The sequence below is a fragment of the Schistocerca cancellata genome, chromosome 9, assembly GCF_023864275.1.
Source record: "Schistocerca cancellata isolate TAMUIC-IGC-003103 chromosome 9, iqSchCanc2.1, whole genome shotgun sequence".
Taxonomy (NCBI): Eukaryota; Metazoa; Arthropoda; class Insecta; order Orthoptera; family Acrididae; genus Schistocerca; species Schistocerca cancellata.
The window spans coordinates 172425329-172453288 of NC_064634.1; the positions used below are offsets into that span (position 1 = coordinate 172425329).

The 27960-nt window shown below is 44.9% G+C and overlaps 1 protein-coding gene across 3 annotated transcripts in view; it reads right to left on the bottom strand.

Moving 5' to 3' along the window:
• LOC126101143 (afadin) overlaps positions 1–27960 on the bottom strand; it is a 1121024-nt gene that overhangs the window by 326846 nt on the left and 766218 nt on the right. Inside the window, exon 1 of one of the 3 annotated variants that reach the window (XM_049911832.1) lies at positions 20990–21068. The exons of the other annotated variants lie outside the window; for them this stretch is intronic. Coding sequence (XP_049767789.1) covers positions 20990–21011 — 22 coding nt within the window. The 5' untranslated portion in view covers positions 21012–21068. Of the gene's footprint in view, positions 1–20989; positions 21069–27960 lie in introns of those variants that run through there. 3 annotated transcript variants of the gene reach the window in all.

Consider the following 27960-nt stretch of genomic DNA (forward strand, 5'->3'; position numbering starts at 1 on the left):
TTCGTAATTGTAATATCTAGCTATTTAGTTGACTTGATAATCTTCTAATTTGTCTGATTTACCTTGTAACTGACATTTAACTGATTCCTTTGAATACTCATGTGGAGGACCTCAGACTTCCTATTGGTTAGAGTAAACTGCCACCTTTCGCACCATACAGGTATATGTTCAAATCAATTTCTCTTTCTGAACACTTTACCAGTCTGTGAACGACAGTATCAATCCGCAAACAATATGAGGGGGCTGCCTAGATCGTCTCCTAAATCGTTTATATAGATTAAGAACAGCATAGAATCTATAACACTTTTTTTACGAATCCTAGATACCGCTTCAGTTTCCCGGGAAACTTCCCGTCGGTTACTATCAACTGTGGCCTTTGTGACAATCACGAATCCACAGCACTGGTGAAACGATAATTCAAAGGTAAGCAATTTGATTAAAAACCTGCAGTGAACAAATGTGTCACAAGCTTTCTTGAAACCCAGAAATATGGACGCAACTTAAGATGCCCTGTCGACAGCATACTGTCTGAACCCGTGCTGGTTGTGTGTCAATATATCGATTTCATCGAGGTATTTTACAATACTGGAAAAGAGAATATGTTCCAAAACCCTACCATACATGTTATATGCGCTTTCCCTACGCTCCGGTATAGTTTCCAACTCGTGCGGCAAGTCGCTCAGTTAATCGTGAGGTCAATTCGCCGGCGGTGCGGCCAGAAGCAACTGGTGTCTTCATTATGCTAGCGAATTGGACAGGAGCCAAATATCCCGCCGTGAACTGCGTTGTTCCTGCTGCGATTACTACATCCGCCTTTCACGCTCTACAAATGGCCTTAAATGTAGTCATAGCTTTCACTCTATTTCTATATGCACACACATATCCTCAGGCCATTGCATTAGTGCTCGAATGTTTATTTTAACTTTTAGTTATAGTTTCAATTCATTTTCCACTTGTGGGTGCAACGAAGGAAACATGAGACCAGCTCGATATGCACTCGAACTCCGTGTAATATGGAGACAGTATAATAGTGTCACAGCCTATAAAATTCAGCGTCTCGCATTCACGCAACATTTTTCTTGCAAGAACAGTCTCCTCAGCTTCTAAATACCTATTAGCGTTTCGTCATAACTTCTATAAACTCTAGTGTTAAATGCCTAGTTACCAGACTGGCAGCTTGCCTTCGATTTCATTCGATCTTTTCTGCCAACCTGAACACACAAGCAGTATACAAAAAATACATCGCAGATGAGTTTTTACGCAATCACCATTCCAAAAGTCCTGTATTTTTTTAGCAAGTATCCCTATAAACACATTTCATTGTCGGTTTACTTTCAGGAAATGTAGAACATCTCATATCACGTTACGCACAATACAGATATTACATGAACTTTCGCTTTCAGGCTTTTCACTGAGAAGTAAGATATGTCATCAGCTGCATCATTAAGTTAACATTTTTCGCAGGCCAATCTCTCTTTAGATACAATAGCTCCCAAAACTAAAGGACGAAAGTAACTTTCGCAAGATGTGTCACTAAGTAACACAACTTGATGAAACTTGAATCATGCGTATAAAGAACTGCTACAGTATGGTACAGATGGTAACTGGAAGGAATACGCAGTGTGTCAACAAAAATTACACTTTTACTGAAACACAATAATTACAGTGAAGTCTCCGCGATTCATGATGATCCCTGGATATTACAGAAGGCGGCACATACTTCTTAATACGGCAGGTGATCACCGCAGACGGCAATAAGTGCTTTGCAGCGTGCTCCCATACTGTCCATAATGTTCGTATGATGATGATGAAGTCCCATTCTCCTTCACAGAGCGTAGGGGAACGATGCGGGAGGCCCACACCCGCCGTACTAGGCAAGGTCCTAGTGGAGGTGGTTTGCCATTGCCTTCCTCCAGCCGTAATGGGGATGAATGATGATGATGATGATGATGATGATAAAGACGATACAACAGCACCCTGTCATCTCGAGGCAGGTGAAAATCCCTGACCCCGCCGGGAATCGAACCCGGTACACCGTGCTCGGGAAGCGAGACCGCTACCGCGAGACCACAAGCGGCGGACTTAATGTTGGTAAGGAGTTCTTGTAGTAGGACGTTCCTTTCTCATCCAGGGCGGTTGGCCACTGCCTGACTGTCGTAGGTGCGTGTGGACGTACTGTAATTCCCTTCCTCAGCGCACCCCCACACACATGCTGGACGGGATTTACGTCGAGTGAACGGGCAGGCCAGTCCATTCGCCAAATACTCCTCGTTCCAGCAGCTCCTCGAACTGCGTTGTTCGATGCGGTCGTGCAGTCATCCATAAAAACCAAGTCAAGGTCGAATCCACCACTGAAATGACGCACTTGGGGAAAGGAATACACTGTCACGATAAGGTTGAGCGGTGAGTGTACCGTACTCAAACATCTAGAGGTCAGTACACTAATGCAACACTTTGTGTCCCCACACCCTAACACCTTGACCACCAAAACGAACACGTTCAACTATGTTCCTGGGTGGACTATATACCGTTAAACGGCTAGGACACGTGATATATTTCCTTCAGTTGCCTTCGGAACAATACTGTAACTATTCTTTCCATGTGTGCTCAAAGTTTCATAAGCTGTGTTACTTGGCAGTGACACATCCGTACGTTGTGCACACCAGTACATTTGCCACCATCTTATATGTGAAAAGTCTGATCTGATAGCGACATTTCAACCGGTACCTTGATAGGTGGTATACCAGTACGACAAAATATGCACTACCGGTACGGGTGGTGGTTACTTATTTCACGTTCTGAGCTGAAACAAAATATTAAACCTGTTACACATAGATTCCTTTTTTGTCTTTATCTGCCAAAACAGGGGAGCTATATTTATCACGCGAGATGTACGATATGAAGTACCTTATGTAGTTTGACGCGGTGGTTCTAACCATAAGCAGTTTCGAATCGTTGTCAGGGATTAGAGCCTATTTCTTGTTGACTAATCTGGAGTTTATACTTCGCTATTTCGAATATTTCACTGGTTTCTCATCACGGCACCAGAGAGATACCATTGATTATTTAACAATGAAATTCGCAAACAGCCGTACAACTGATACGTTATTTTATTTCCATTACCAGATTCGGCAATTTATTTCGCCATCTTCGGACCCCATATGCACCTCTCAAAAATAATCGATACTGGCATGCTGGGGCCACATGTTTCGCGACGTCGTGAACTCGTAGCTCAAGTGCTTCCTCCATAGACTTGACTGCCCTGTCATTCTATTCCTCGGATGAAGGGTCGCTCTCGCCCATGTGTACGGGACTCACCAGCTGCTAACCTTCTGGCGGGGCGGAAAGGATCACGAACATAAAACCCAATTCAGCCAACAAGTCACTAACTCCTGCCTGACAATATATTTTTGTTCACGGCTAGCACATATTCTACTGTCTCCTGTATTGTATAGATTCACACAAGTCCATGCATGAGGTTTGTGGAACAGCGCAAGGCTCTTATTACTGATACGTCTAGTACACGACGGACGGAGATTACGTTACAACAGCAGTTGTACTTCCTGCCTATCGATGGCTCTTAATGATTAGAACCCTGAGTGCAGTGTTCGAAATGGAGGAAACGGTTTGGAATTTGATGGAGGAAGAAATCCTCACTGCCGTCATTTGCCTGGCAAGAGGTGGAGGGAGAGGGAGACTGGGTCATCGATTTCTGTTTCTTCATCACCAGACTGCGTGCCGAAGTTCTACATTGTGGCCCAAACCTCTGCGAAATGAGCTTACCCTGAAACAAACGTTGATATTTATCCGCCGACATCGGACAAGCATCTTTCAAGTAAAATGTCTCACCTGTACGGAATATATGTAAGCGGGATATCTGGGTTCGAGTCTCGGCCCGGTACAAATTTTCATTGCCATCATTCCATTCTACAGTTGATGGTTGTCCATATTCGCAATCGCGAATACACCCCCTAAGCCCCGTCGGAGGGTCGAGTGCTCCAACGGGCATGGACGCGTGTGTTGTCCTTAACGTAAGTTAGTTGAAGTTACATTAAATAGTGTGTAAATTTAGGGACCGATGACCTCAGCTGTTTGCTCCCATAGGAACTTACCACAAAAGTAAGCCACAAAGCTGCGTCAACCATTAACACTCTTCACACAGTCATCTCAGTCACATACACTCATCAGATACACTTCTGTATCAATCATGTAACAATCCTTTTTAAGGGAAGAAAAGATGTCTTACTTCAAAAGTGAAATACCCCTCCGTCTCTCTCTCTCTCTCTGTCTGTGTGTGTGTGTGTGTGTGTGTGTGTGTGTGTGTGTGTGTGTGTGTGTTTTGCGCACGCGCATCAGAAAACTCCCCCCCCCCCCCAACCACTACCACACACAAAATCGCATAGGCAAATACCACTAGCACGATTCCTTGTTCAGCTGTACGGATACGTGTTAGCCAGAGACTAATTCTCATTAGTCCCGTATGACTACGACAGAATATGTATTGCTTATTTAATTTTTGTTACTATCTGACAGACGAGAAATGAGGGAGATGATTGCACCAACGACTGTGTTCCATCGTAGGTTTAGTCAGTCGCGTCCTTCTTACCTGTCGCAGATGGCTAATTTGTATTTACTTGCCACTTGCAAGGTAGAAATGACTCTGCTATCATGTCGGTCGATAGAGAGCACGTAAATGAATTTTATTAAAAGATAAAACATGTCGCTACGCGCTTCGAGCCTCAGCTCAGTGTCAGGCGAGCGTTCAGAACGTGCATTTACGTTAAGGGGCGCTTGACGAAGAGGTGACGCCCGAAACGCATATCGACACTTGTTACCTCGTAATAAAACGCATATTACATTATGTAATGCCGGTTTGTGATTGGTCCGGTGCCGAGACTGCAAAAACTTAATTTCGGGAAAGAAAGTGCTGAAGCAGCGATGCGAAGTGATGTTTTTACAGGCGGCCGGCGCGGGAGGAGAATGAACACCCCATTAGCCAATTTCTGGAAATCGTTATCAGGGCAGTGGGTAGGGGTGAGGGGACGGGCCTGTCCTCTGCCTTGTTTCTGCGGAACCTGCCGCGCCGTCACGCGCCTCATCGATCCGCCCTGACAGGCTGCGTACTGACACTTCTAGACACCACGCCAAACGTCGGGTCTCACAAGGTCACTTCTACCAGCTCTTTCCTTCGGCAGAAGTGCTTTCCTCCCGCTGCACAGTACTGTTGCCGCAGCTTCTGGGAAAATGCAGTCCACCCTTAAAGAAATCGTACACACGGCGCTGGTGCGACCAATTCTAGGCAAATGATTCACTTGTATTTTAAATAATGAAAAACTGCACTTGTATTTTAAATAATGAAAAACTGCAAGTCCATTTGTTTACATCAATCTTTTCTGCGATGTTTGAGTGTGTGTGTTTCTGACTCTCTTGCAATGTAGTTGTCTTTCTGATGTTATGAAGTGTGGCACCTTCTCCATCACACACAAGCACATTATCACTTACACTGTTCGTTTTTGTACTCCAAACATGCTAACTGGTGCAGTTTTTCTCCATTTAAATCAAGGATGACACAGTTGCAGGCTTTCCAAGAATCTCTATTATGCAATAGACATCGCGCTACTAGTACCGGAATAGGTCGTTTTACCATGTACGAAAGAGTCACAGAAATGTTCGAGGAATTTACATGGGAATATCTTGATGCGAGACAATGGCGTTCTTGCGGAGATGTCTGTGTAGCCATTACGTTGACATCATCGTGTATGTCGCACAGGAATCATGAGAATACGAGAACACACTTTAGGACACACACATACAGACTGTCAGGTTTTCCCTCAGTCAGTAGGTGAATAAAATAGGAAAAATATATAGGTACGGCGTGCACCTCACCACGAACTGTATAGTGTTTTTCTCAGTACTTATATAGATATAGAGCAATACTGAACAGTACATTTATATTTTGAGCTTGCACGTCGCGTAGTATTTTTGAGGATTGCAACTATCAGGGAGTAAAAGGAATTGTAAGGATTTGGGTAGATCCCGAAAAAAATCTGCTAACGCTCGCGCAAATGTGAAACACACACAAAATCCAATCTGTAACGAAGAGTGGGTGCCTGTTAATGAATGCTATAGGTAAGAGTTAACGTTCTGTCGACACCTAGGTCTTTGGAGGTGGCGTAATGACAGTTGGTCAGGCACAGAAGCAGCAATCGACCTGGGTCTTGTTGAAGGAATCATCATGATAATCGACAATGTAGTGTAGGATAGGTATGCAACGAACAAAACTGGAATCAGGAGAGTTCGACCGCGAAAACAACTGAATTCTCTCGAATATTATGTGAAGGACTTCAAATTTCATTTCAGACTGACTGTGGCCAAGCCTCTGGCTGTGCTGGAAGACGTCATGTTCAGATGTATCACTTGTGGATAACTTTATTGTTAATATGTTCAATTTATATGAAATTTCAAGTAAAATTTGTTCGCCTAAAATTTCATAATAGGGAACATGTGACTGAGGTCAGTAGAGTGGCAACAGTCTTCACAACTATTGCAGGCTAGTAACGATAAATATTAATTCGTAGTTTGGTAGATATAGTCAGAAGACATTCCTAATATGGTTCGTATTATTTCATACGGAAAAGCAGTACAGTACTTGAAATCAGAAGCTGTAGCCCTCCCCCGGTTCCGTACAAAGGAGAAACGCGCCAGTGGAGATAAAAGATCGGAGGAAATCACAGTTCCACAAACAAGTCCGAAACGACTTATTTCAAGCTGAGCAAGCAAAAGCGATGAAACTCAGCTCGTCGTCAGAATGCGACACACAACAACACAAACTCACATGGCACGCTGAACGAAAAATAAACGGTAATGAAATTCATTCAGCTAAAATTCCTACACTGGTTACCCAGAGTAAGGGCTCCGACGCCTCTCTCTAACAAGCTGCTGCTTCTTTTCCTTCTTTTCAAATGTTGTTACATTCAAAGGACTGGCCAAGGGAGTAGAGAAACTTAACGGTACGCAACTAACAGAGAGAAGAATCAACGAAGTCAGACGGGAGAAAATTCAGCCGCCCGTGAAGTACAGCTGCAGAAACTTAGCGGATGGCTATGTTTCCAGTCTGATGTTTGCTTCCTCCTGCTGGCTTCTGCGCTGTACGGGTAAGAAAAGATAGGTAGGGGGTGGCTGCGAAGTACAATGGAGCGAAGGTACGTCGCAGAAGCACTTTCTCACTCGCGCAGTATGGAAGTAGTCTGTTGAGTGCAGTGGAACGAAACTGTTGCTAGATCTAGTCTTGTACAGCCGTTGCACTGCTGGATTATGAAATATTTTATAATCGCATACGACATTTTTAGTGATCAAACGACTCCATTGGAAAAATCGAGGATTCTGAAAGCACAGATAGTATGATGATGAACTCCCTCATTCCATTTACGAGATCAAAAAGCGTATAACTAGAAAAGCTCAAGATAGTGCAGTGTTTTTCTGATTTCCGCGAAGCTTCGATACAGTTACAAATATTTAATAACTATGTGATAGGAATTCATAGCACACAGAATTCCGAACTCTCAGTGGGAGGGCACTTCCAGAAGCTTACGAGCGTTTTAGTACCTCAACGCAACGTCATACAACCAACAATGATCTCCCAAGAACGCACCCAGGATCTGGGCTATGTGGGGCAGAACCTCACCTAGGTTCCACGGAGGGTGGAGCAGCTGCTTTGAGATTTCACAAATGGACTTTATTACACTTGCTATTAATCCGTATCACACTGCTACTGAATTTATACTTCTTTCTACAAAATACTAACAAGAATTCTTTACAAGAACTGGTAGAAGCCGACCGCGAGGAAGATCAGTTTGGATTCCGGAGAAATGTAGGAACACACAAGGCAATAGTGGCATTACGACTTCTCATAGAAGGTAGGTTAAGGAACGGCAAACCTACGTTTACAGTATTCGTAGACACGGAGAAAGCTTTTGACAATGTTCACTGGAATACCCCCTTTCAAATTCTAAAGGTGGCAGGGGTAAAATATAGGTAGCGGCCACTATCATGCATAAATTTTTTCTGTCGTCGTCACACCTCATTAGTTCTTAATTTTTTTTACGCGTTTCGACTAACTGCCATCATCGGCCCAAACACTTTAAAACACCTAGTATAAACATGTACTATTTGACGATATACACTGTATTGATGTTTTAAAGTATTTCATCCGATGATGGCAGCTACCCCAAACGCGTAAAAAAATTAAGAAATAATGAAGTGTGACGACGACAGAAAAAATTTATGCATGATTATGGCCGCTGACCCATACCCTACGTCCTCTCTCCTATTTTATAGTATAATTGTTATTACTGACAGAAAATTTGGACATTCCGGTGAACAGGCTCTCGCCAGGGATGATGATGATGATGATGGTTTGTGGGTTGCTCAACATCGTGGTCATCAGGGTCCGAACAAGTTCCCAATCTTTTTTATTTCCAGTCTCGCCACGTCTCGAATGATGATGAGCACAACACAAACACCCAGTCACCAGGCTGAGAAAATTACCGACCCGGTCGGGAATCTAACCCGGGACCACGTGATCCAGAGGCAGCAACGCTAGCCACTAGACCATGAGCTGTGGACGCTCTCACCAAGTTTTGAATGGCCGTGTTCGACTACAAACGCCACATCGCAGCAAGCCGTCACGAAACTTGACATACTTTTTTTTCAATATTGATTATTAATCCTCTCAAAAATATAATAAGTACAGGAGATTATTACGCAATCATTCCTGGGAGCACAACGGTTGCAGGTTCGAATCCTGCCTTTGGCATGGATGTGTGTGATGTCCTTAGGTTAGTTAGGTTTAAGTAGTTGTAAGTTCTAGGGGCCTGATGACCTCACCTGTTAAGTCCCATAGTGCTCAGAGCCATTTTGAGCCTGGGAGCACAACTTTACTAGCAGTATTAGAATTTATTTGCACTAATGGTTGCAATAACAGCGCTGCAGAAGTTATGTATGTGTACGAGCCGTGCAGTTTTCGATGTTGGAATGAATAGTGGCTGGCACCCGAAAGCGTGAACCGCGACAGCAAGGCTACAATCTATCGGCGGCCAAAGAGCGCTCCGTACCCCGGGGAAGAAAGAGTAACACAAAAGGCTATTATGTACTAATGGTCAGTTCTCGTTTCGTTTGTTTCTCGAAAAGATCGATGTGCCAGGTGGTTAAAAAATACTTAAAGTTACCAGGGACTGAATAGGCGCAATATCTGTAATTATTTGCGGTCAATATACGTTTCTTGAGTGACAGCGCATGTTACTTTCGATTTATAGTATTGCGCTTGTTATTTTAAAGTGAAATTGACGACGTGATTCTGCGGTGCAATAATCATTCTTCATAATTACAACAACCTCCGCATATGTGCAACTTGAATCAGTTGTGAGCAGTTACAATTTTCTAACAAATTCCCCGAAATTAGATGAGAACATTTCTATCAGGGCCATAATAACTATTAACCATTGCGCATTATCGAGAGATTTACTTCATGCTCCTTTAGTTGACGCTGCACCTGGATCGGGTTTTACAATCTTTGCGCGTCCGGGAAGATGGCACAGTGAAGCTGACTTAATAGCACGTGTCTCAATACCCACTTCCTGATAGGCAGACCGCCACAATGTGAAATAAAGTGGTTCTCTTGCTCACCTTATTACAAAACTCACAAGTTGTGACCCACAGTTCAAGATATTTCTTTTGCTCACTAATAAACAACTTCACATCCATAAACTGGTTGCAACCACGGCAATGGCATGTTTAGGGCAGCTGTCACTAGATTTGCGAACATGTGTGCACTATCCAATGCTCTAGCGACTGCTGCTTCATAGCCATCGATGTGCCAGAAGCGAAGCTGCAGTATCGTTCGCAGCTTCATAGCTGTAGCGTGCACCGCTGGATCCACGGCTTGCCGTATGGAAGGGCCTTATCTGAATCATTTCGCCATCACGCTTGATTTCTGACTTTCAGTTTCGTGATTTTTCTAATGGATATACGCAAAACAGTGTTTCTTACATATACAAATGCCTGGTATCTGCGGTCGTTAAAAATATAAATAAAAACAAAAACGTAGCAAGTCACTACATTTACAGTGTGTCGTTTTCAAATGGCGCGTTTGGAGGTTTTGCACTGTCATCGGGCATCGGCTCCGGTATTTTGGAGAAACACACGTGAACAAGACACTGGTGTTTAGGAGCAATGCTCCTGAAAGGAATAACCACGTGATGATGGAGCAAAGCCTCCGAAACGCGCCGTTAAACGAACCACACACTTTAAACTTGGCGACTGGTTACGTTTTGTTTTTATTTATATTTTTAACTAATGTGGTTAGCACACAAGGTAGATCGAAAACATGGTGAATTCTGCTGAGCAGGAGGTAAGCGGCACAAATACGTGAGAGAGGTCAATCACCTTGCGATTTCATTTGGGTAGAACGCAGTGCGACGGTATGTTTGCAAGTCCTGACAATGGGCGTCGGTAGCATGCAGCGCGGAACGGAGCTGAACTGAATGAGGTAGGGTATCTGGTGGAGCGGCGCATTGTTGACAGAAAGCGATCGAAGCAGGAAGGCGTAACCTTCAGAAGGAGAGCAGACGCAAACATGAGGCACTGTGTAAAGGTCACAGTGGAACCCGCAAAACACTGCCGGCCCGGTGCACAGCTCAGTTACCCGTGAGCTCAATTTTCACGCTCTGTCGTCAAATGGCGACACAAAATAATTGCAAGTCTGAGTAAAACGTACCACGCGACACAGCGGTCACCGTATAACTGATAAGCTTTCGACTGATGTTCGTAAAACAGGGGTGGGGGGGTGGGGGGGGGGGGGGGAAAGATGGAATAAAATACAAGAAAAAGTTCGTTAAAATTGTAGAGGAAAGTGAGAAACTTATTGTTGAGGCCCTTCTCCGTAGTAATTAACCCCGTACACAAAATTTCGAAACTGGATTCATAAAAAAAAAAAACAGAAAAATTCAGATTGTGGTTTTTAATGCGTCAGGTGCTCTACAGTCGCCGCTAACCAGGTCAAACTGCTAGAAAGTCCGAAGCACATCACCTTCGCATCTTCTTCGGTCTTGTCGAACCATCAGAGCTGCACTTTGTCGTTTTGAGGTAGGTTCTATTGATAACACCACGTATCATAATCCGTGAAGATTTTCTCCACAAAATAATCATCCACGTTTCGCATTTCAGTCATGTCGTGGCAAGCGTCCACGTATCGTTGTCTTTGTTCGGATGTCAAGGAGTGAGGGTCAAAATTTTGTACACACTTATCTTCTTAACGTTCTGGAGAATGGCTTGAACATTTGATTTACAGACGTTCAGTACTATTGCGATTTGAGGCACAACTTTGCCATACTACGGCCCCACGTCCACCACTACCCGAACACCATATTACTGCACTTGCCCTCTGGTTGCCGTTATCAGAAACATGCGGTGACGTTACAGTGTAAATAAGTGGTGGATAAGGAAAGTGTACCGCACTGTGAATGACTTCAAGACAATTGTGCATATGGTATCAAGTGATTCAGCATGTGTTCGTGAAATATCACGATATAAGCTCGCGATAACCGAACTAGAGCGCCCTCATACATTGGTGCTGTAATATTGTGATCGACTAAGACTTAACACTGCCCATTCGCGACGGTCTTTTCGAATGAACATCTGTTCATTACAGTTGTTAGTTTACGCTGGCGCCATAGTTAATAAGCTGATGTCGCTTATACGATAGGAGTACAATCAGTGTCGGAACTTTTTGGATAGGCGTTGTATATTACTAGGTCGTACAATCCACGTTAATAAATGACACAATTTTTCGAGGATGTGTTGCTATTTTGAATCCAAGCATTTTTCGCCCTTTTTCTAAAAAGAGGAAAGATCTGGACTGAGCTTCAATTGCTTTAGCATACTCGTGCCACGATGATAGCCTTGTTTCGGTTCCATGTCAGCACTAGCAGAGAATTAAACTTCTGCGCACTTTCAAGCATTTTTTGTACATTCATTTTTTTTTTTTTTTTACTTTTCGTTCTCTGGATAGAACAGGATGTCCCACACAGAAACAATGACTGGTATGGGGCAGAGAAGTCCCAAATAGGAATACTTGAGAGTGGGTTTCCAGATAAGTCTATGACTTGCTCGACAAAAGCAGTGCATCAATAGTGTACCTATGTTGAGAGCCTGTGAACGTTCCTGGAAAAACTGCTACTTTGTTTCGCACACAGTGTATTCTTTGAGCATTGCGCGGGTCAATTATTATAACTGATTGTCTAGCTATTGATTCGTACGTAATATACAACACCAATGTAGCAGACAGACAGAGAGAGAGAGAGAGAGAGAGAGAGAGAGAGAGAGAGACGTCTAACAGACACCAGCGTAGAGCTAGAGCAGCTTGAAAGGTATTCTGAAAATAGCCGCTGTTTGGTCCACACGTCAGTCGGAAGGAAACAACGTCTGAAACAAATGATCTCCCCGCTTTCCTTCACAGGGAGCATGCACTCTCATCAGCACATTCTTAACGTGCCACTGCTCATTAAAATGACAGCACTGCATACAAAGTAGTAAAAATAAGTGAAACACCTGTTCTGTTTTAGAGCGTATGTATCAGTCCTGTCTTTATCTAACTGAGAGACAAATCACCTGTGGGACATTTTTGCGCTATTACAACCGCGTATGACTTAGTATTGCATCCATTACGGCTGAAAAGTCCATACCTGCGTTTTACATCTACACATATTCATCGCAAGACACCATAACACTAATAGTCATTTCCTCTCCTGTTCCAATCGAAAACAGAGCCTAGAAGAAACGATGGTCTACATTCCTCCTTAAGGGCATTTAATTTCTCTTACCTTGTCCTCGCGGTCCTTACGCAAAATTTATACGGGTCTAAAGTATCTCGGGGGCAACGGCCTTGTCGCAGTGGATACAAAGGTTACCGTGAGATCATCCAAGTTAAGCGCTCTCGAAAGTGGTCGGCACTTGGATGGGTGACCATACAGCCGCCATGTGCTGTTGCCATTTTTCGGGGTGCACTCAGCCTCGTGATGCCAATTGAGGAGCTACTCAACCAAATAGTAGTGGGTCCGGTCAAAGAAAACCAACATAACGACCGGGAGAGCGTTGTGCTGACCACAAGCCCCTCCTATCCGCATCCGCAACTGAGGATGACACGGCGGTCGGATGGTCCCGATGGGCCACGTATGGCCTAAAGACGGAGTGCTAAAGTATCTGGACATCTGTTAGTGGACATTAATATGGAGTTTGTTCATCCATTACCTTTATGACGGCCTGAACTCCGCTGCGGACTCCTTCAGTGTGGTGTCTCAACGTCTGTGTAAGAATGGCAGCCCATTCTTCCTCAAGAGCGGAAACCAGAAAAAGTAGAGATGTTGGACGCTGCGGTCTGGAGCGACGTTGTAACTGATGGCCATAACTGTTACTTTGGGTTCAAGTCCGGACTCTGGGCACGTCAGTAAATTTCAGGAATGTTACTGGCCACAAACCACTGCTTTATCATAGGGAGAATTTTCATTCTAATACAATCATTGTTTGCGAACTGTTCCTCTACTATACGCAGTAAACAAGGCTCTAAAATATCTTCACAGCATTCCGTATTTAGCGTTTCCTTAAGCACAATAAGGGGACCGCACTCTAACCAGGAAATACACCGGCGTACTGTAACACCACCTTTTCCGTGCTGCAGTGCTCGTACTACACATTGAAGCAGCTGACTTTCTCCAGACATTCGCCAAACCTAAGCCGTCCCATTGCATTGCTATATAGTATAGCGTGACTCGTCACTCCAAATCACTCTTTTCTAGTCATCCGGTGTCCCTTAACACCACACCCAGCGTTGCTTAGCGTCGATAACAGAAATGTGGTCTTACAGGAGCTGCTCGACCATTTCACTCATTCTTTTTAACTCCCTTCACAAAGCCACTGTGCTAGCTGGACTGCTGGTAGCACTTTGGAAAGCACGAATGACAGCTTCCGCTGATTAAACGGAATTTTTATAACCGCCCTCCGCAATGCTTGACGCTCCCTGTCCGTCAGTACCTGAGGCCTGCCTGGTCTAGGTTTAGCTGTGATTGAAACTTCCTGACACATTAAAACTGTGTGCCGGACCGAGACTCGAACTCGAGACCGCCGGCCGGAGTGGCCGTGCGGTTCTAGGAGCTACAGTCTGGAACCGAGCGACCGCTACGGTCGCAGGTTCGAATCCTGCCTCGGGCATGGATGTGTGTGATGTCCTTAGGTTAGTTGGTTTAATTAGTTTTAGTTCTAGGCGACTGATGACCTCAGCAGTTAAATCCCATAGTGCTCAGAGCCATTTGAACCATTTTGAACTCGAGACCTTTGCCTTTAGCGGGCAAATGCTCCACCGTCTCAGCTACCAAAGCACGACTCCTGCTCCGTCCTTACAGCTTTACTTCTGCCAGTACCTCGTCTGCTACCTTCCAAACTCCAACACTCCGCTGCAGACTGAAAATCTCATTCTTAGCCGTGATTGTTCTCCGCGTTTTCACCTCATGATCACACCACCAACAGTGTACTCCGACAGCTTTAGAACACTGATTCACTTGTTACTCAGATGACACCCAATGCCCACTCCACGTTCACTCACTGAGCTCTCCTGACACACTCGTTCTGCGGTTACTGACAACACATTACTTCCCGCCTCGTTTTACACCGGCGGGTCCGTCCCTCGTTACATGTCGTGGTGAACTCCGCATTATAACGCGGTTTACGGGTACTCCTTTGGGGAGAGTAGAATTGTTTTGCAGTCAGCCGCAAATGCCGGTTTACTATATCCCTCTAATCCCGAATGAAGAGCTTAATCCGCATTTCATTGTATCTTCACGAAAGTTTCAGCAACTGGTCGTTTATATGATTCCCACAAGCTTGCAACTGAAACATGCGTATTTGAAAACACAACTGCACGACAAACAAGACTTCTTAGCTTGCCAACAGGCATAAAAAAGTTTAGCTGACAATAAAGTAAAGCGTAAGAAGAACCCGAAGCTTTTATCGGTAGCCAACTCCTTCAATGCCATTGACGCATTTCTTGGCAGAGCCAACATAATTACTTACAGTTAACTGTATCTCATAATATGGAGGGTCAATCGAGCGAGGAAGTGCAGTTATTAAGACATGGACGTCATATTCAAGAGCACTGAGTTTACTCTGTCCAGCCCTCCTGATTTAGGTTTCCAATAGTTTACCTAAATCATTCCAGGCAAATGCCGGGATTGTACCTTCAGCAATGCCACGGCTGACCAGCTGTCCTACTACCGTAAAAATATATATTCTATGTGCATGTTCATCTGAGCTACATAAGTAAGCCGTTGTGGCCGAGCGGTTCTGGGCACTTCAATCGGGAACCGCGCGACCGCTACGATCACAGGTTCGAATCCTGCCTCGGGCATGGATGTGTGTGCTGTCCTTAGGTTAGTTATTTTTAAGTAGTTCTAAGTTCTAGGGGACTGATGATCTCAGAAGTTAAGTCCTACTGTGCTCAGAGCCATGCGAACCATTTTTAGAGTTACACATCCTCCTTGTATTATGGTGACATTTCCTTTGGCACAGTAATGCAATCTGTGTAAACAAGGCTCATAAACTGTTAATTTTTTCAATTATGCCTGACTGTAATAGCCCTGAAATTATTTTGTGAACTCTAATATTACGACACTTAAATTTTTATCAAACGTTTAATTATTTGGACCTACGGAATGAACAATGTGTCTAATCTAAAGCCTAGCTCGTCGCGCCTATGTTGGCCCCTGGTACCTGTGCGCTGTGTAGTTGTAGACTTTTATTTAATGGCGCACGCAGCGCGGTCGCCACCCGCCCCACGGATTTGCATGCTGGCTCGAACGCGGAGTAAGATGAACGCCAGCAGTGCCGACGAGCCTAGTAACGAGCAATTAAGCGCCTCCGCTTCATTAACCGAGATCCGCTGCAGTCCGCCAGCAGGTCAATTAAGACCTCGCCGTGTTGTAATTACTGGCGACATAACCCGTTACATAACGTCGCGGGACGGCTCAAGACGAAGAGCAAGGACGGAGGCGGGGGCCACCACGCACAGACGTACTGTCTCCACGTAAGTACCACACTTTCTTAGGGTGTGTAGTAAATACCGCTTTGTGTGTCACATGCATTGGCCTCAGCTTCAGTCTGTTATGAGTCACGGGCTAAACAAAGATACATTTTGGACAATTAGCTTCAGTTATCTTAATCAACACAATCTAACACGGAAAGGGATGGGTCAAGCGATAGTCAGCGCGACTGACTGTCACACGGAAGACTCGGGTTCGATTCCCGGTACTACCAGGGATATTTCTTTGTCAGATGGCTGGAATGGAGTGATTTCAGCCTCGTGATGCCAACTGGGAATCCATTTGACCGAGCAGTAGCGGCTCCAGGTCATGAAATCTAACAACGGCCGCGAGAGGCTCTCCCCCCTCGTCTCTTCACACCACATTCAATGATGCCATTGGCAGAGGATGGCACAGCGGTCGTTGGGTAGCGATAGGCCCATGAGGGCCTGTGGACAAAGTTAACGTTAATGGACTCGCTTTTAGGAGTGGGATTACAATCCCGGCCCACTGACCGAGATGTAGCTTCTCCGTTGCTCCTCTAAACAGATTAACGTGAATGCTCGACTGATTCCTCCAAAAAATGTCGCGTTCACTTTACAGTCTACATCCATAAAACTTTATTCCATAAAACGTCCAACGTGATGAAAATGTAGTAAATAGTCAGTGAACAACCTCAGAAAACTGAAATTATCTGTCTTTTTAGGTTCGTGCTGCCCAAGCAGTTTAAGCTTCAGGAGGAGCTGGAATTCAAAGCCCGGACCTGCCACCTTGAGCAGTCATGTTGGTGGTCAGTGGAGTTCTACGACCTACGGCGACCCTGACGGTGAAAACTCCTGGGACTGTCGGAAGGTACTTGAACGTGGATCGACTCCCACTCATTCACCGTACTAGGTGGATACCATCTTAAAGAACAACGTTCCAGGTTCTGACACGAGTCAACGTACTGTCTTCTTCCTATACACTGATCAGTCAGAAAATTATGACCACCGACCTACCATCGAGCCGGCCGCGGTGGTCTAGCGGTTCTAGGCGCTACAGTCGGGAACCGCGCGACCGCTACGGTTGCACGTTCGAATCCTGCCTCGGGCATGGATGTATGTGATGTCCTTAGGTTAGTTAGGTTTTAGTAGTTCTAAGTTCTAGGGGACTGATGACCTCAGAAGTTAAGTCCCATAGTGCTCAGAGCCATTTTGAACCTACCATCGATATAAATCCGTCCAGACAGTAGCAGCGTCAGATAGCGTGGAATGAATGCCAGTCAGACACATGCAAGGTGCATGTAGTCTCAGTGAGCGTGCCGTCAGTGTGTAGAATGGGGAAGGCCTGCGATCTATCTGAGTTTGACCGAGGGCAGATTGTGATGCTCCAGAGGCTAGGCACGAGTATTTTGGAAACTGCACGACTTGTCGGGTGTTCGAGGAGTATTGTAAAGTGGCTCTAACCACTGTGGCATTTAACATCTGAGGTCATCAGTCCCCTAGACTTAGAACTACTTAAACCTAACCAACCTAAAGACATCACACACATCCATGCCCGAGGCAGGATTCGAACCTGCGACCGTAGCAGCAGCGCGGTTCCTGACTGAAGCGCCTAGAACCGATCGGCCACAGCCGCCGGCTGGGTGCTGTAGTGAGCGTCTTCAACACGTGGCGAAACCAAGGTGAAACCAGGTCCGGACGTCGTGGAGTTGGGCGGCCGCTCCTTATTACAGATGTCGGATGTCGTACGCCGAGACAGATTGGTTAAACAGGACAGGCGGAGAACTGTGGTGGAACTAACGTCAGACTTTATGCTGGGCAGAGTACAAGTGTGTGTGAACAGACAGGGCACAGAACATTCCTTACGATGGGCCCCCGCAGCCGACGACCCATGCATGTGCCAATGTTAACCCGACACCGGCAACTACAACTGAAATGGGCATGCGACAATCGGCACTGGACGTTGGCGCAGTGGCAGTGAGATGCATGGTCTGATGAATCCTAATACCTTCTTCATCATGCCCATGGGAGGGCGGCAATCCGTCATCTTCCAGGGGAACAGCTCCTACACTGCGGGACGGAGACAAGCTCGCCGCGGCTTTATTATGCTCTGGGGAACATTCATCTGAGCTTCCATGAGTCCAGTGGAGCTCGTGCAAGGCACCAGGACGGCCAAGGAGTATCGTACACTGGTTGCAGATCGAGTACACTCCTTCGTGACGATCGCGGTTCCCGACGCCACAGACAGTTTTCAGCAAGGTAATGCACCATGTCACAACGCCAAGAGTGTAAAGAAGTGATTCGAGGAACACAATGACGAGTTCCAATTGATGTGTTGGCCCCCAACTCGCCAGATCTGAACCCGATCGAACACATCTGGGATGTGATTGAATGTTGCGTCAGAGCTCATCGCCCCCTCCCCGGAATTTCAGGCTATTAGGTGACTTGTGTTTGCAGATGTGGTGGCAACTCCCTCCAGCGATCTAACAAAACCTAACTGCTTCCATGTAACGACGCGTCGCCGCTGTTATCCGTGCCAAAGGCGGAAATACCGGCTATTAGGTAGGTGGTCATAACACTCCGGCTGATCAGTCTATATAGTTATTATGGTCCTTATACAACTATTACTATTCCCGAGTAAAAGTCAATAACTCCTGCATGATCATTATTAACGCAGACGAAATAAGACTGATGCAAGTGTTCGTATTACTGGATCCCGTAGAAAAGCAAGCAACAAATCGCAATGGATAAGCTACAATTATGCTTAATCACAGGGTCTTTAACCATGCACAGTTTACATATTTGTTCAGAAACCTTACAGACTTCGAAGATGAATCTTAAGCTGATCCAGTCGTTTTGTGAGAAACATATCTAGCTAGCATGTGCGTTGCAGCAAATATCCGACCTGAAGTTCATTTCTTCTCAAATTTGTCGTTGTACACGAAAAGGCGTTCTGAAGGCTACGTCTATACGCAGGTTAAACAGATGTACAGGTTCCAATGACACAAGGATACTTACAAAAAAATATTAAGATAATACATTCGCACAACCTGATTTCTAGATTGTTGACAGAGGAAGTTACCAATGTGTGTGTCTCCCTGCCGTCTAATATGGCTGAACAAGTGGCCCAAGTTTTATAATACATGCCTGTAACGGGACGTCAGTCAATTTATAGCGTTATCTTAATAAATTGCAAGGTGCTTTCTAACGTTTTAAGATATGAACTGGAAAAAGCTGTATTACGATACAGTACGTCCCTATGTTGCCTGAACAGTTCAAAACATTGGAGCAATATTTTTTACGACGTGCAGTGTGCGAAGGAATTTCTCATTGTATGGTTAGCGTACCAACGGCTGTTGTCGATGATATTGAAGAATATATGCGGTTTTTTAAAAATGAAAGTATGTATCTCCAATTTCAGGGGAAGTTACCATGAAATTAGTTGGAAAATGTATTCGATTGTCAAGTAAACATTGCCTCCTGTGAATTTTCAAAGCTGGCTGACACACACACACACACACACACACACACACACACACACACACAAAGCGCGCGCACAAACAAGCGTTGCTTCAGTATCGCGGCAGCCAAGTAATAAGTATTAACCACACAAAAACTCGACAAACAGTAACTGCTCCCGTATCTTCAACAGTTTATATAACACTTGGGGCGTCTAGTCTCTCTACGTGTAGCCCTGTATGATATTAATGCTCGGAAAATATGACAGCAATAAGAATTTGTCAGTCTTCTGAAATAAGCCGGTAAATACCGTGGCAAGCTTGCATTCAGCACAGCTCGGTTCTTTCTCGGATTCGTTTTTCCGGCATTGTACATTAACACTTATACATACTAGTGTGTATGGGTTTAGTGTCTATGAATTACTAAAGTTGCAGATGCGAGGTACTGTGCTGTTGTTTTCGTTGTGCCGCTCTTACACTGCATTCATAAGCGAAACTCCATATTGTTGTGTATCACTGGTAACGTACAACTAACAGTGCCGGAAAGAGAAAGCCGCAACACAACCTAGCAGTACTGATTGCAACGGTGAGTGCAAAGAGGAGACTGGACATTACTGGTATCAATAGCCAGGAACGTGAGCGAATGCAATAAAGCTGTTCACGAACAAGACGCGGGCGCAGCCTTACACCATCCACATTTGCATTGTTGTACAGGGACTACAAATTCAAAGGTAAATGGGGATAAGAAACAATACTCTGTTACGAGCCACGAGATATCATAGGCCCCTTATATCAAAATGCTGAGAAAATGTATCTGAATAACGTCCGCAAAGTAATCGGTGGCGTTCGAGTTACCCCGTATAGTCTGTTTAGCCTCCCCTTGGCACTAATGTAAATGATATATGCATGACAATAAGGCCATCTTTTCTCCATATTCAGGCCAAATCAGACATGTGTTTCTCCTTAGTGTGCAGAATGACTTTCACGAGTCATTTCTATTTTTAACACTAGAAACAAACAATGCTGTTGGAAGAACATCCGCAACTGAGCATCATAATACAGGTTAAAAATACCGCTTCAGTTGTAAATTTCTTTATTTTCACACGCCCATCTTCAGGTATCGTAGCTGTGCTGTGATCCCCGAGCGCCGCGTGTACCAGGCGCGGTGCGCAGCTGAAAATGGGCTTATAACAGACCGAAACCGGTCGTGTGACAACAAAGAAATTTACAACTGAAGCGGTATTTTCAACCTCTGCGAAATATGAGAGAGTAACAGTCGTTTAGTTCTACTGACACGTATGAACAAGTGTCCTGGGAGAAATAATGTGGGACTTTCACGTGAACCGAAACATTGAGGCGGCCTGTCGGATAGGCCCGTACAGTGTAAGGGAGGTTGGCGAGGCAGCCGTGGCGAGCGAGCACTCACGTCTGATGCCCCAGTCCATCATGGTGCCGGCCGGCCTCAGCGGGAGAGCAGCGTCGGCGTCGCCTGGCGTCGGCGTCGGAGTCTGCCCGCCGTCTGTGGCCGCGAAGCCGCCGCCCGAGGCCTGCCGAGCGGCCGTGACGTCACCGCGCAAGCGTCCCGACGCCAAAGCCGTACCTGCCGACGCGACGCTTCGACCTCACTGTCCCCCAGAAGGCATGTACAGCACGCAGTCCGCTATCACAACATGCTCCGGCACGAAGTGGATGCCCTCCGCTCCCTAATCCTAGGATACGCTCTAAAACATACGCCTGTCAATAGCCTTAAAAGCACGTTGTACGAAAACCGCCTGTTAAGTTTTCAGAAAAACAGTTACGAAAAAATTTTTCGGTGCAATTCTTTGTAGCGTTTCTCAATACAGGGTGGGTGTAATTAAACTTCCGCAAACTGAGCCAATGTAGGAGGGAAAACTCGGGTACCCAGTGCAGTATAAGGGAGATTGGCTAGCCTGCGGTGGCGAGCGAGCACTCACATATGGTGCCCCAGTCCATCATGGTGCCGGCCAGCTTCAGAGGGAGAAGAGCGTCAGCGTTGCCTGCCCTGGGTTTGAAGAACGTGATACGGAAGTTCGAACTAACTAGCGATTTGGGAATTGCTCCTGGGAGAGGCTGAAGGCCAATTTCGCCACAAATTCATCGATGCCACTGAATTTTCTTCAGTAAGAATTCTGGCTGTGATCAGAAAGGGACGCATTGGTCTTCGTCTTTTCCGTTCCACATCGTTCAATATTGGAAAGAGCAGGGTTATCAACAACCTCGGAATAAAACTTCCTGGCAGATTAAAACTGTGTGCCCGACCGAGACTGGAACTCAGGACCTTTGACTGGCAGAAGTAAAGCTGTGAGGACCGGGCGTGAGTCGTGCTTCGGTAGCTCAGATGGTAGAGCACTTGCCCGCGAAAGGCAAAGGTCCCGAGTTCGAGTCTCGGTCGGGCACACAGTTTTAATCTGCCAGAAAGTTTCATATCAACGCACACTCCGCTGCAGAGTGAAAATCTCATTCTGGGAACCTCGGAAAGTTCACGTAGTAGCGCAGTCTTTCGTCACATCAGGAACTGAAATGTGACTCAAGATAGGTAACCAAAATGTGGGCGTACATCGTACTGGTCTACTAACGATGTGCATGGGTTCGTTTAGTAGTACATCATCTTTTTCACATGTGGTCTATTAAGCAGAAAGATTCTACTGAGTCCACCAATCCGTTTTCTTTCCTTTTTTCTTCCCCTGATTTCGTCGATGAGGGAAGGAAGATTGGAATTTAACGTGACGTTTGACGACTTCTGACAAACAAATAGTTGCGCACGTGTCAAAATTATAAATGTCCTCCGATCTAAAGCGGCTGTCGCGACGTGTTCAGTGTAGCCAATGAAGCACGTGATTATTTTCTTGGAAGTGTTAAGCGAACGAATTACTTTGTTGGTTTCGGTTCACCTTGGAACAACAGAACAGTTGTTTTATGCTCAGTCTCAGCCTCGTACGAATATATCCAAGTTTAGATTTCTGTTACGACATTGCGTACGCATTTAGAATTGCTCTTGTCCCAAACTGCCACGAACTTGTTTTCGAGATTCATCCAAACTGTGCTGAACAGGTATTTTACACAGTTAAATGTTAAAAATGACGTAACTGACATTAAGCCACAGATGGGTAGGTCTGCTAATTTGCATCATGCGAGCTCAGTCAATTTACAGTCAGTCTAATTCAGCGCCCCCCCCCCTCCCTCCCTCTCTCTCTCGGGTGTCTGTGTGTGTGAGATATGCTGTGAATGCTCCAAAGTTTAATTGGTTTCCTCTTGCACAAAGAAATAAGCACGCAGATTACTGTCATTTTGTGTTCTCTGAAATTGCAGACATAAGTAATAAGGTTCAGAAGAATCAATTAGGCTAACGTGAAAGTTGTCATTCAAAGATACATAAAAATATGAGTGAAAACGCCTGAAACCATTGTGGAGCCAAATTAACGCAGCATCAAACAAAAATAATGTCCAGTAGGCAGCGTTTCATCTACCAACAAGATGGTGCATACTGATAACTTGAGACACTGACTTCAATTTTCAACTTATTCGCCTCTTCGATGAATTTATCACTTCAAAACGCCGAAATCACCAGAGTACCTGACATCAAATAACGATCACAACCTTTATAAACGCTTGAAAAATTACTAATGTGAGCCAAAATTTTCAATTTGCGGCCACAGCGTAACTTAAAAGAAAGTGGTCATTTGTATATATTGCCGGCCGTTGTGGCCGAGCGGTTCTGAGCGGTTCAGTCTGGAACCGCGCGACCGCTACGGTCGCAGGTTCGAATCCTGCCTCGGGCATGGATGTGTGTGATGTCCTTAGGTTAGTTAGGTTTAAGTAGTTTTAAGTTCTAAGGGACTGTTGAAATCAGATGTTAAGTTCTAAGGGACTGATGAAATCAGATAATAAGTCCCATAGTACTCAGAGCCATTTGAACCATTTGCGTATATCTTGAAGTACGAAATGTATTTCCTCCTGGGAAAAGGAAAAAGGTCGATATTCATTGTGTAACAGGTTCTATCCAACTAGACGAGTATCCATCGCAGATGTTGAATTTATAGTTTTGAAGGATATATGACGCAAGGCTATTAGAGATTTTGAAGTTTAGAAAACAAAAACAAAATTAAGCAGTGATGGCAGAATGCCGTCGTGCCAGGCCAGTCGAGCGTCTTTACCGATTTCGCTTTGGTTCATTCGGCAAACCTGCAACAAACGTACTCAGTGAGATGCTGCACAAAGTTCACCCAGCACATATTCAACAGAAAACGCGTCCGATACAGAGCCCAATACCGTCACTCTCGTTTCCACTAAGCTGAACGCACCAAGTTACACAAATATACAACTTCGTAACCTCTCACGCTACAAATAATAAATAGAGTTGAAATTTTACCGTATTCATCGCTCACCATCTTCTGTGTTTGTCGTCTCATGGTAGCCATTACTTTCTCCTTTTGACCGCCGTGTCGCTGAAATGTCCGGTCGATACAAATAGCTAACTGATGCCCAGTCCCTGGCCTGTGGGTCGATCCAGTGCCATTAAGCACTCACGTCGGTGTAGAGGCGGATGACAGCGTATGTAACTTATGGATCGTACTCTGTCTGCTTTATTCGAGAACATTATTTTCTTCTTTTTTCTTCTTTCTTTTCGTTTACTTTAATCGAAACTCGTCAGAAAACATGGCGGATAAGGATTAGCTAAACAACAGACACCTGTGCAACCATCATATCGAATTTGGACATCCCTGAAAGAGTCGTACAGCAGCGATTCGTCTCTGAAGCTCAGTGTAAATAAGACGCCATTTCTTTTAATTTAATTTTATTTTATTTTATTTGAGGATAAGTCTGCAGTCTGCACCACTCAGCGAAGATATGGCTGGAAATCGGACGCGGTTGGACAGTGAGATCGTCGGCTGCGATAACACCAGGCGACGTTTCGGTTATTTGCTGGAGTTCCAAATTAATGTCTGAAAAGATCTAGTAATGTCGATGTAGGCAATGCAGCACTGTTTCCGGATATTACCTGTACCATGCGACGTTCTTTTACATCCAAAGCGTGTACATATGTACGTCACCTATACGTCCTAGCGGCAGTAGACAAAGAAATACAATGAAATTAGGTAGTTCGACAGGTAACCACATCTGTCACGAGAAACGTAGCGGAAGATGACTTATCGAAACATCATCTTCTAATCATCGTTGGTTTAATTCATAACTTCAGTCACTGGCAATCACATTTATCAAGTATTAGTTTTGTCCACACTTACTCCTTGACAATGATTTTTTCCTACAGGTTATAGTAAACCAACTTAATACTGCTGCGTTCGGTACATCTGACAACACTCTTATTCTTTGAGACCGTTGCTCCGTAAATGGAGCTCTAAATATTCGTCATCATCGAAAGTCAGAGGACTCATACTTTGTCCCAAATATTACGTCAATAGGGCCAACGAAGCGTATGCATCGCCTAGCACAAATGTTGCCCAATATTCTTCAGCGCAAAAAAAAAAAAAAAACAAAAAAAACAAAAAAAAAAAAACCGCAGTGACAGAGCACAGCTGCTGAGTGTTAACGGCGCACAGAAGTGCTGAGTTGCGAAGTATCGGCATGTCAATTACTTTGACAATTATCTCTACAGAGAAATACACAAACAACTGCAGAGGACTGTCTTAGTTTGTTTTAACTTCATCCGGCACAGGTTTGGTATATATTTTGCTGCCGTGGGAAGAATTGCAGAACACAGACTAACTAATGAAACATCCCGATATTTTAAAAAATCATCGAAATAACTCATAATAACTTAGAAGACATGATTGCAAGGATGACGATATTCAAAACAACTGGAAGTTAAGAAGTAAAATTGAAGACTGGTGAGTTTCCAAGAACGCAACCAAAGAAAAATTATGACTGAGGAAGAGAGAATGACAACAGTGATACAATGAAAAAAGTACCCAAGGAAGAAAGGAAAAGGAATACTAACCGAAGGAACATGTCGTGAGTAAGTGTTTATGTGATCCCGTTTCGGCCAGATTCGAAGAAAGAAAATCAGCTGGCGTTTTTCCGCTCCCCGTTATGGTTTAGTGAAGCTGCGGGCGTTACGAAGATGAAAAATCACGTGGCTGAAATCGCTAGCATACTTGACTACACAAGAATTGAGGCAGCCTTCGCTTGACAGATGTTTTGAGACAGGCAGTTCCACACGGTGGTCCCCGTAAGTGACAGCGCCTCCCTCATAATTGCCGGATACACACTGTTTCACAGTTCACTGCCTCTGCCCATCCTCTCTAATTCGGTCAACAATGAGAAAAAAGTCACGCAATTCAAATTATGCCTCCACTCTGCTCAACATATAAGGTTTGTTTCCGGCGCGCACCAAGGATACTATCCAACACCTGAGGGAAGGGGCAGACAGACCTAAGTGCCAGGTGACGGAAAGGGCGTGGCGGAGGCACTCCGAGGATTGCGGAAAAATCAACATGGGCGAAGCAGGCAGGAACCAATAACGCGGCCAGTTTGTTCTCGGGATTTCAAACTCCTCTCTGTTAGTTCAACACGGGCGGGAGGTCGACGGAGGATTAACTTCCGCCAAGGTCTGAGGTGAGCAAGGCCGTGACCTACCACGGGCTCGAGCTACTGAACCACACTCAAACTTTCTAAAACTGAAACAGCTCTGCAGATCATTACTGTCCGATTCTATTCCACGAAAGCCCGTCGTCTGCGTCATACTTTGCAGCGTATAACCGTTTAATGTATGTAACTACACAAGTATGTATATGTGTTTTACGGTTGTTCATCCCCAGTTTGTTTCCGCTGGCAACCACGTCATGTTCTAAAAAAATTATTATACTTCGTCCCTGCTAGTTGGTTGGTTGACTTGGGGGAGGAGACCAAGCAGCGAAGTCATCGGATTGGGGAAGGACTGGGAAGGAAGTCGGCCGTGCCCTTTCAAAGGAACCAACCCGGCATTTGCCTGAAGCGATTTAGCGAAATCGCGGAAAACCTAAAAGACGATTGCCGGGCGCGGTTTTAAACCGTCGTCATCCCGAATTCGAGTCTGGTGTGCTAATCATTAGCCGGCCGCGGTGGTCTCGCGGTTCTAGGCGCGCAGTCCGGAACCGCGCGACTGCTACGGTCGCAGGTTCGAATCCTGCCTCGGGCATGGATGTGTGTGATGCCCTTAGGTTAGTTAGGTTTAAGTAGTTCTAAGTTCTAGGGGACTGATGACCACAGCTGTTAAGTCCCATAGTGCTCAGAGCCATTTGAACCATTTTTTTGCTAATCATTACACCACCTCGCTCTGTGTTCCTGCTAATTCTGCTGCTAGAATTTATTTGTGGTTCTATCTTTAACATATATGAAAGCTGATTATGCCGGATAATTCAGTTATCCGACAATGTAATACTAATATCTGAGCGCGCCTGTTTATGCGCCTGCTCAGTTCCTGTGCTACTAGGAGAAAACAAGATACCGCTGTCTCTAACTCTCCTCATTTACTTACCTAAAACCATAAAACCAAACGTGAAGTATTACGTCTCAAGCAGGGCAGGCGTGATACATTACAATGTGTAAAGGTGCATGGCATGGAACATTTCATATATGTATGCACATCATAAGCGCACTTGAGATGATTTACCGCTCGAAATTAGCACGTAATGCTAAATCAAGTACTTGTTTTCAACACCAAAAGATAAGCAAAATGAAGGAAGAACTGCAGAGGATCGATGGCTGGTGCAAAGACAGGCAGCTGACGCTCAACATTAATGGATAGACGCTCAACATTAATGGATACAATGTATTAGCATAAATAAGCGAACCAGTCCTTCTGTGTTCGATTACACTATTGTCGGTGGATCACTGGAGACAGTAACGACAGTGAAATATGTAGAAGCACCCGTCCACAGTGACCTAAAGTCGAATACCAAAGAAATTGCAGGAAATGAAGATTGAGTTTCGCTGGGTGAACCTTAAGAAAATATAATTCATCCACGAAATATCTGGATCAGAAAACGCTTGTAAGATTGACTCTTGAGGATTGGTCAGCAGTCTGGTACTCTTACCATGTAGGATTAACAGAAGACAGAAAGAAGACGAAACGAAGAGCGGTGCTTTTCGTCATGAGATCGCTCGCTAGGTTGTTATGCAGCTGCCCTACAAACCACACTAATAGCGTTCATCTCTGAGATGCATGATGGTAAGATGCAGCGACTAGACATTGCAAGAAAAGACGGGGAACATATTACTTCCTCCCACACACATCTCGAGAAATTAGAGCCCATGCGGATGCTGTCGACACTCGTTCTGTAAAATATCATCTCCTCGCCGTGACTTTGTGCTCGTCAGGCGGCTATTGCTTTTGCCAGAGCCAGTACCTAGCCTAAAAGCAACTTATCCTCCTAAGCA